This window comes from Nicrophorus vespilloides, unplaced genomic scaffold (genome assembly GCF_001412225.1).
Source record: "Nicrophorus vespilloides isolate i.1.1-1 unplaced genomic scaffold, Nicve_v1.0, whole genome shotgun sequence".
In the NCBI taxonomy this organism is placed as follows: Eukaryota; Metazoa; Arthropoda; class Insecta; order Coleoptera; family Silphidae; genus Nicrophorus; species Nicrophorus vespilloides.
In genome coordinates, this window is record NW_017096863.1 from 41,954 (window position 1) to 52,915 (window position 10,962).

At 33.2% G+C, this 10,962-nt stretch overlaps 1 protein-coding gene across 1 annotated transcript; it reads left to right on the forward strand.

Moving 5' to 3' along the window:
- The first annotated feature begins 6,172 nt into the window (after positions 1-6,172).
- Positions 6,173-7,276, forward strand: LOC108558333 (vegetative cell wall protein gp1-like). The gene is made up of 2 exons (XM_017915219.1): positions 6,173-6,228; positions 6,295-7,276. The coding sequence occupies exons 1-2, from the start codon at positions 6,226-6,228 to the stop codon at positions 7,165-7,167; spliced, it is 876 nt and encodes a 291-aa protein (XP_017770708.1). The 5' UTR covers positions 6,173-6,225; the 3' UTR covers positions 7,168-7,276.
- Positions 7,277-10,962: the final 3,686 nt, after the last annotated feature.

Here is a 10,962-nt window from a genome sequence, read left to right on the forward strand (position 1 = left end):
TTAGTTAACGAAGATTAATTTTACGGTTTTTTTAACTTTCCATTTGGAATATTCAATCAACCCAAGATAATTGTATTTATGAAAATTTGTGAAAATGAGTAGTTTAAATGATAAAGCTTAATAATAAAAAGGTGGAATTAATATGAAAGGAAAAGAAACTGCATAATTTATTTTTAATAATAAGTAAGAATTAAACAATTTTTTATTATTCCCATATTTTTTCCATTCTCATAGGTTCTATAAGTCAAATATTATTTTCAAGCTTTTCTTCCACATTATTTTGACTATATCCAATTACATGTTTATTTCTTGGCCAGATGTAACATCGAAAAAGTCAAATGAAAAAGATGATGACAATAAGCTGCCTGAATTATCTTATTGCTCTTCCAATTGCTAAAACAAGGAAACCGTTTACTATTAGCGAGAAGTTGGTAAATACTAATCTTTGATGTTGGGTCCTCCACTAAAAAACTAGAGGCTATACCTCTTTCGGTCGCCACTATTCGAAGAAGAATTGTTAGTATGAATAAATATCGATATTGAAAAGCAAGTTATAGAGAGGATAAAGAAATCAATATATCTCGATTCAATTTGAAGAAACCTACTTTGTTTCATGATATTGAAGAATATTTTTACACAAATAAATAAAATGCTTTTAAAAAGACGACTATTTTGGACACAACAGAAAGTTTCCACATTTAGAAGAACTATTGAATGCTGCTAATATAAACCCACCATTTCAGCTAACTGAAAACATCAATAATGTTTTCACTGAAAATCCGCGTAAAGGTAACCTATCTATTAATAATCTCTTTTTAGAAGAAACAAAATCAGCAGACGTTGTACTAACCAAAAAATATAAATTTAGTTTTAATAAATAAAATTCTTTCTAGTTTGGTTTTTCTTTCTAGTTGTAGCTGTTCCGTGTTAAAAGATTGCAGAATACTGGTCTAATGGATTTAGAAAGAAACATACCGAAATATTATTGTTTCTATTCCAAATTTAATTATTACTGATGACTATTTTCTTTATAATAAGTAAAAAACAGTATTAACATTACTTAATATTCAAAACTTTTGTTCTATAATAATTAAATATTACACTATTACATACTAGTTTTTTTTTTGTATGAAAATACAAAATTGAGAACACATGTTACTTTACTTTATATTAGATTTTGTGTGCACTAAATACGGTAATATCGTCTTGAAAATTGGTCCCCGCTTTCGAGGAAACAACAACCCCCGTTATTAGCTCAGAAACAGGCGCGTGCCATATTTTCCACAAGCAGATGCATGGTGCGACCCCCTTACTTTCCTATTTATTTTTATCACGTAACAATTTAAATCCCGTTCCACCCAGAAACCCATTAAACCAATGTATTTAAATAATAACGTTAACAAGGGGTAAATAAATGAGAAAGACAATTTTCTGCACGTTTATTGTTAAATTTTGTTGCATTTACACAAATTAGTTTTAGACTGATCAAATATATTTCGACGAAATTAAATTTTTCACTCTATTACGCAATCAAATTAAAATTGACATAACCTCAATGGGAAATCAATGGAAAAGAAACAAAATAGTAACGCTTCTTTTGTGACAGTTTGCTTATTAAACTAAAATTAAAGATTAATTAATATAATTTATTGAGACAGCAAAAAGTAATTCATTTTTAAATCATTAATTAAACTAATTTTCTCTTTGTATTTGACAAAAAATGGATATATTAGAATATTATATGTGAATCATCGTAAGTCGAAAAGTTAGTGTATTATGATTTAATCAAGAAACAAGTCATAGTATGTTCATTAAATACAGGAAGCTTGAATAACTGAAATAAATTGTCTTACTGTTTTTCGGGCTTCAAGGAAGTATTCAACAGTTAGCGTGTTCCATCAAAATCTTGCTAAATTTTAATTAGATTTTCAGTTAATTGGTGTGCACGCACTTTGAAGTAAATCGGAAAGGGCAAAAAGGGGTGCGCGCGGACTCAGGATTTTCCCTTTTGTATAATTGCGATGCCTTAATGACATTATTAAAATTTACTTTGGAACCGGCATTAACAATAAGTATACGGTATAAATACATTACGCGTTCTTTCCATTACCAAACCTCGTCCAAGGGCCCCTCCCCCCTTACTTAAGACAATGATTTCAATAAATGGAAAACGGAGAACACTCAATGTTTATTTGTGCTTTTCAAATTAGGAACGATACTTTATTAAGCGGAATTTTATGAAATTGAATTTATAATCAAAAACGGAAATAATATATTTATAATCTAGTTTCAATAATGATTTAAAAGACAAAATTCAATAAAATGTCTAAATGAATAATAAAAACTTTACTATTAAAAACTGTTTTATAAGAAGCTAAATTAGTAATTAAGAAAATTTTGGGAATTAAATTTTTCTTCGTAATAAACAAAATTTGAAAGAAATTATGAAATAACATTAAATATCTGTTGTATTTAAAGAAAAATACAATATAAGGCCATACTTTTACCATTAACATTGATAAATAATTATTATTACGTAATATTAGTTATACCAAAAGATACGCAATATATAAGACCACAGTTTCAGTTTTGATACGAATATTTTATCATTAAGTGAATTGGTGACAAAAAAAAATGTAAAAATCAATTATTGATATTTCGTAATATCAGTTACAGAGAACAATTTGAAAATAACAGGAAAAACTTATAATAGTAAAAATATGTAAGAAATGTCATAGTTTTATCTTTAATATCAATTGAATTAATTTGAATAAATAATATATTGTGATCTATCAAAGAAAATTGTAGTATAAATACAAAACAAACGTATAAAAGTTAAAGTTAAGTTATAATTGTAACCAATTCAATATATAATTTATTATAAGTGGAAGTAATTAAGTGTACATAATGAAATTTAGTTAAATAATTTAATTTAACTGGTTTGCTCGTGGAATGCAAATGAATTATGAGTTTGCAAAAGTTTGTTGCATATAAATAATTGAATGTAATGAACAAATTCGGTTAGGAGTTAATTAAAATATTTGGCTTTGCGGATGGATTTAATTAGACAGTATGTAATTATGAGTTGATTAGTAAAAGGGTTCTGCGGGGTTCGCCAGACGTTTGATTAAGAGAATATATACAGTGGATATGGCTGGATATGTGTGTGTGTGTGCTTAAGGATACGAGATAGACAGGTTTAAATAGTTTCGGTTTGGAATAAAGAGAGAAGGAGATGGATAAACGTGTATAGATGGAAAGAGAGATGGAGAGCTGATGCGATGATATTGCTGATCTCTCAAGTTTGTTGGATTAGCATTCAGGAAGCCATTAGCTAAATGATGTGATGTATCTGCTGATTACTTCCAGCAGGGCGATACGCCTGGAACGGACAGATCGAGGCAGGGGCAGCAGGTCGGTATTAATAAACTATTGCAGGCAGCAACGCAAACATACAGACAGCATCGACGGCGGCGGAGGCAACATAGGAGATAGTAAATTTCAATTCCTGTTGGACCCACGCAGATTCCCGAAGAAATTAATTAACGAAATGGGTTGTTCGCCTATCCGTGGCGCATTTCGTTATTCCGATAGTGGTGGAGAGGAAGAGAGAGAAGGAGAGAGATAGTAGTGGTTGGTGAGGGGATTCCCCGCAAACGTACGATTGATCGAAATCCGGACCTCGCGATATTACCGACATGATATCCTCTTATTACCAGTGCCAAAGCCGGACCCATATTCCATTAGCCGCACGAGATATCAATATTCCATTAAGATATGTATCCATAATGCAGCGGCGATATGCCCATACCACCTAACCCATCTCCTTCCCCCATATCTATCTAGCTGCCTACCACCCTCGCTCACCCTTCGTATTACCGTGTCGATAGACATCGAATCATCGTTGCAACCAAACAAAACGAAAATCACCTACTCAACCTGATTAAATATTATCAATATAAATTCAATGCGAATTCACATGCAAACGTCATCTGTCATTGGTGCCACACATTCATTTCTCTTTTTTTTCAACAGTCGTTGTCAATATCACCACATCTAAAATTAGGCCCAATTTTAAAAAAATCTTACAATTCTATCTTCAAGTTTCTCTTCTTCGTAACGGGCGACATTAAATTTTAATTATAAACATTCAATGCTAATTCCCATACAAATGTCAACTGTCATTGCTGTCAAGGCAATACATTCAATTCTATTTTTTTTTTCAATGTTCGCTGTTTGTATCATAACATCCAATTCGAAGGTGGTCAGTTTGAAAATGATACTATATAAAAAAAACTTACAGTTCTACCTTCAAATTATTCCACTTCAAGTAAGAATTATAGAAAAAAATCAATGCGAATTTATATGCAAACGCATACATAATCTCCTTGGTCCACTCCAAATAGAAATATTGATGGTAGAATCGTTTCAGTGTGCTCATTCAAAGTTTAGGTGGCGGTCACCATTGAAGGGTCCTTATTGAATTACGTAATTGTCAAGCGCGGTTGTCCTGAAAAAAAATATAACCTGAAAATGGTGCACTTTCAGCAACCATACTTTGACAGAACGTAGTAGATAAACGCATGAGATCATTTGTCAACAATCCAATGACAAGAAACATGAAGAATGTAAAAAATATTGTTTGATTTTAAAATTTATAGATTGTTTAGCTGTTTGGAATGACAAAAGTTTTGGAATATGGTGTTTGGTTATGAAATATCCAATGTTGCTACACTAAATTCGCCTCAGGTCATTGCACTTGTTGATTTAGGACGTGGCGAGACCTGAACGTGGTAAACAAATATTTGCAATTAATTATCCAATATTTAGGTGCGCGGGTGTTAATAACTGCCGGAAGGATGAGATACTGTGAGTAATGATCGTTGCAGACCATTACTTGCACAGTCCAAGACTAGGTATATTTCTTAACCTCTTCAGCTACATCATATATAATACATACATGTATGGATGTATACATGTATATAGGTATACAGTGTGCAAGGCTTGCAGCTCTCAATGGCCACTTGTGGCTACCCTTCACACTTCACATGCACCCCACACTCTCCGACGCCAATCCGACCCCTCCGACGCAGCAACCATCCGCACCTCTCGCACCCCCGCATTGCCCATCCAACAGCCCGAACACAGATAAAGTGTACTCGCCTCGAGGGTCATCTGCAATCAGCTTGTTGAGCAAGACTTGCATATACTCAAAATCATTGCTGCGGCACGCATTTCTCACATTATGTCACATGTTATTAAGCTGAAACGCAAACATGCATAAAGCAATGACTAATTTCAGTTTAAAAACACATCTGATCGTCTTTATTTCTTACACCTTCAAAATAACTGATTTTTTTCTAATTGAAAAAGTTATAACTTTCATAAAAGCTGACATTAATTTCATCAATATATGCTATCAATCACTTTTAATAAATGTCACAGTTATGACAAGTCACAGTTATCACAACAACTAAATGTGCTTAGATCAACTTTTATATGATAAATCAATATAATTTTAAAAAAAAGTGTTTCATTGTCAATAACTAATTACTATCTAATCTCAGTGTACTAATTATTTTATCAATGCTCATTGACAATTAACACAAAATACGTAAAATAAAATACACATCATTATTTCATATAAATTATTCTTCTGGATTCCAATTATCAAGAAATTAGATGAGTTATTGTATTTGAACCATAAGTTGACTAGACGTAAAGTTGACGCAGTTTGTTAGCATTTATTGGTAATCAATTATTTTACTATAAGAAAAAAATATGCTAAAAAATAATAAAAAAAATAAATAAAAGAACAAATTACTTTTTTTGATATTTCTTCTTTTTTTAATTAAAAAAATATATGCTGGTGGTCCAAATTTGGCAACTTTTAAATATATTGTGAATCAATGATGAAGATGGAGTGTGCATTCATTTTTTGTAAACTGTAACTAACTATTTATTATATATCGTGTGCAGATTAATAAGAAATACAATCTGTTTTGACCTTGTTGTTAAATTTTCTAATTTTTAATCGATAATAAATTGAGTAAATAATTTTATCGGATAAACAATAAATAGGCTGCATTTATGAAAATTTCATCGGTCAGTGGATCAAAGTTGATAAAACATTTTTAATCCTTGAATTCTTGCAAGCGATTTTCCATGGATGAACGCATATATAATGAACGGAACAGCATTCCGTCGAATCTCTCATATCTACAAATGGTAAGTACCGATAGACAACAAACATTCGTTAGTGTTAATTGCTTGCATTGCTTCTTTTTCTTGTAGAAAGTTCTACTATTGTTGCTTTTGGTCTGTTGGCCCAGTGTTTGGAGTTACTCGCACTGCAGACAAGCAGTATGTCGACAATCGTCTTGCTGCGTCACATTGTCCTGCAGAGCTTGCTCCTCTTGTAATGATGATTGTAATGTTCCACCGTCGCCGTATCCAACTTTGCCGTATCCAACTTCGCCGTTACCACCTTCGCCCTCACCGACACAACCAGATGGCAGCAAAACAAACGTTGATAATAATGCGAAACATGAAACTAAAGTGGATAACAAAATAGAAATCAGCAATCGTGTCGACAATATGAACAAAATTGAAATACCTATTAATGTGAATAACAACAACGTCAATGTTATTAGTTATAGTCACAAATCATCTGCAACATCAGTTATAACACCGTATCCACCACATCCAACGCCTACACCACATCCAACGATCACAATACCTCCAGGAACGTATCCACCAACACCTCCACCAACGTATCCACCAACACCTCCACCAACGTATCCACCAACACCTCCACCAACGTATCCACCAACGCCTCCACCAACGTATCCAACACCGTATCCAACACCGTGTCCACAACCACCGTATCCGTCGTATCCACCGTATCCCCAACCGTGTTCACCACCATGTCCAGCGCCGTATCCAGCGCCGTATCCAGCACCGTATCCAGCACCGTATCCAGCACCGTATCCAGCACCGTATCCACATCCACATCCGTATCCTTGTTTACCCTGTCCACCGTGTCCACCGTGTATTCCACATATTTGGTCATCTTACCACCGCAAAACATGTGAAACATCATCGCATTGTATTCCATGTAACACTCAATGCCAGCAGCAGTGTTACCATAATAGATATGGAAGATAATTGTAAATCGCAAACTGAAAATTACTTAATTATATTCAGTAGTTTATGTATTTATGTAGAAGCTTCCCTTTTAATAAGCCATCAATGATATTAACGAATAAATATATTGCCAAACAAGATGTTCCGTTTAATCTAATCCCATCAAATACAATCTTCCAAATAATCGATTGTCGTTGTTAATTTTTAAATGTAATTTTGTGTCGAGTTCATTTCTTTCACAGCGACATTATATTTATTATTAGTCTTCAAATAAACGTGTCACTTCAATTTGATAATGTTTCTATAGCATTTGAGAACGAGTTAATTTAGTAAGTTGAGATGAAGCCAGTTTGTCAAATTTGTTATGTATTGGTTTAGATCATCTAAACTTTCAACTTAATCTAATATATAATAGATTAAATGTACTAGTTTTATTGATGTTTAAATTGTTGATTACTGAATTATCATCTATTATTTAACATGATCGAAGATGCAAATCTGAAACTAAACTGATATTGACTAAATGATGGAACTGTTTTCAGATCTTTCAAGCATTACGATAATCAAATATAAATGGATTCTATTTAATTCAGATTACTCTTGATTATTTTACTTTCTTTTTCGGTTTCATAAATAATAATGAACGCTTCGGAAACTTTAACGCCTTTGACAAAATGAAAGATTGATGAGACGAAGCAGACTAAAATAAAATAAATATATATGGAGAATGGTTGAGGATGTTTATGCATACAACAAATAGTAAAAGAACAAAAAAAAAGAAAGGAAGAAAAGAAAAACAACAAAAACAAAGGAACGAGGATGCGAGTTGGAAATGGTGGGACGTCGATAATGATTAGAGAAAGTTACCGGGAAGCGGGTCGTGAAGTATTCATGCTTAAGGTCCATCAAGTATGCACACGGTCCCGTATAAAAGGATTGGGGGATTCAAAATATCAACCGGTGGCATGAATCTTTAAGATCCTCGCAACCCCTCGCTCTTTCGATCAACTTCCACGGAGAGAAGAGACACGCGAGAAAAACAATCCAGTCATGAAATATAGATGGTGAGAGAGAGAGAGAGAATAAAAAGAAGAGAAAATCATAAAACATATATTTATATAGGAGAATGTTGACCATCTACTCATTTTTTTTTAAATTTAAAACAAAATAAGTAATATTTCAAGAAATACAATTACACATGGTAAAAAATGTAAAAATTGTGTCAATCGGTCCAATCAAAACAACTGTTTTTTCATAATCAATTGCTAGATTAATTGCAGATTTAACTAAAAATACTGTTAGGCCCTAGGCAACATAATTAAATTCCAATTTGAATGTAAAAGTGACAAGGATACTTCGTTTGTACATGATTTTTATTTATTGACTTTTTTCACTTTAGGCTGCTTTGATATCGATTCTTACCAGTCCAATTTAAGCAACTACTTGTGCACGAAAATTAGACAACTTAAAGAAATAAGCAATGATTTAATGACATATTTTACTACTTACATTAGTACTGTTTTATAAATCAAAATTCCCTATTTATTTCATGTTACGATAGTGGTCCAACCTAGGCTACAGTACATGCAATATACAAATAACAAAAATCAGAGGATCGTTGAAAAGAAAAGAGAGATGCGTTTACTTACTTCTTTGTGCAACTGGTTTTCCATGTGAAAACAGAGTTTTCCAAGTGAAATCGTTGCCGCGATATTCGTTCCATCTTTTCTATCCAGAGACGTATAAATAACCATCAATCTCCTTTAAAGGATATGTGTGTTCGCTTTCGCGGACGCTTTTTTTCGTATTCTTTAGCGTTTAGCTTATTTATAGAGGAGGATTCGGCCCACGTCGTCCTTTTTATTTTCATATATTTATCGGTCCCCGTTCGCGGGGCGAATTTATCTAGCAATTATCGTTCCGATTTCGCTCGGATATGCCGGACGGGATTTATTGCCCTGCACTCCGAAACGCTTAACCAACCTTCCGCCTCTCTTTCTCTCATACTTTCTAGCAATTTTTTTTGTTCACCCTCGTCCATAAACCGATTCGGAACAGCGCAAATAACACTCCCGTTGCAAAAAGATCAAGATCATTCTGTTAAGACAATTAGAATGTCTCCAAAACACAGACATAACTATTCCTTATGATCAATACTATAAACTAGATTTGTTTTATGAAGACTTTTAGTTCATAATTGACGCGTTTCTTAAAATATGTATTAAAATAATGGAATATAAATGGGAGTAACGTACAAATATATTTGATTTGTTGATACCTAATAAGTTTTATTATTACTACAATAGTTGAACAGAATAGTAAAAGGTAAATGTTAGCAGACTTGATATATGAATTATGACGAAGAAATCATTGTGGGTTGATTAAAAAGAAAATTGACTTTCCTTCGTGTGTAACAATGGGCATCCAGAGAATATACAGAATGTTGTGTGCGCAAAATATTATTATTCAAAGCGCAGTAATAACACTAGGGCCGAGCGACGGAAAAAAAGATGACGAGGGGAGAGAAAAAAATGCAATTCCGGAATGTAATATTTCTCTTAAAGGCAATAAACTTTTCCGGAACGAAAGTCAGAAATGAAAATGTGTACGTGTGTGTGTATGTGAGTATATGAGGAAGAGAATGGTTGGAAGGGGGTTTTGGTGCGAGGCTGAATGAGAAGACGAGTGTATATATATATATTCAACATACTTTTGTAGTAGTTCTTGCTGTTGTTGTAGGATTCCTGTGAGTGGTCTTATCTAAGGCAGGGCAATATATATTTGTTGTGCTCGTCTCCCGTTCTTTTAAAGGAGCCCCGGAATATATACAAAAGCCACTATTTCCTTTCTTCGTTCAGCCAAGCCAAACCAAACCAAACGAAACCAAGGCGAGACGAGTCCTAGTCGAGTCGAGTTGAGCCAAGCATCCAAACTACGAACCACCCCTATTTGCGGATGGGCAGCAGCAGTCTTAACAACCCTCCTCCTTCGTCGCCACCGTCGCCTCATCCGACGCCGACGTTCGATTGTCTGTTGGAATTGCTTCAAATTGCTTTTTCCGACCGCTTCCATAATGAACCACTCCAGGTTACTTTCTCCGCCAAATATCGATGTTTACGAAAACAACATTCGAACAACAGCACCCAAAAGCACCGAATACTCTCGGATAGATGAGAGAAACACGAAAACCAGATACAAACTCAGATTGCAGCTAAATAAGAAATTTTCAAACGGATGTGTATTTTGTTTGTATTCATATTATTATCCATAATATATGATAATACCTGCATGATTATTAATAATGTACAACCATTAATAACAATGGTGCACTTGTATCATGTACAAAAGTAATTGCATAATAAGGCTTCGATTAGTCCGGTTTGAAAATTTCAAAACTCAATTTGAATTGAGTAAAATTGAATTTCGAAAAAAAAAAATCTCAAAAAAACAAATATGCACGAATTACTTATCTACCAATATTTAAGAATTTTACACATGATATAATATCTTTACGTTTCATTTATTAAAGATAAAACTATAATATTTCATTTAATAATTCAAAATATTGTTTACATAATCTTAACTATATTTGTTAAAATTATTATATATTTTTTATTTGCAGAATTGAATAATAATTTGTTTTCTTCACCGATGCAAATTTGGACTGTGAAAATAAAACCATCATTCATCTTTTTTGGAATAGAAGTAGTTATTTTTAGATGTGAAGTTGAAGTGTACAAGCAGTAGTTCGACCAGTCGCGTCAACAAAATTATTCTGTTCAATTGAATTTCCACGAGGCGTAGCAAAAACGACTC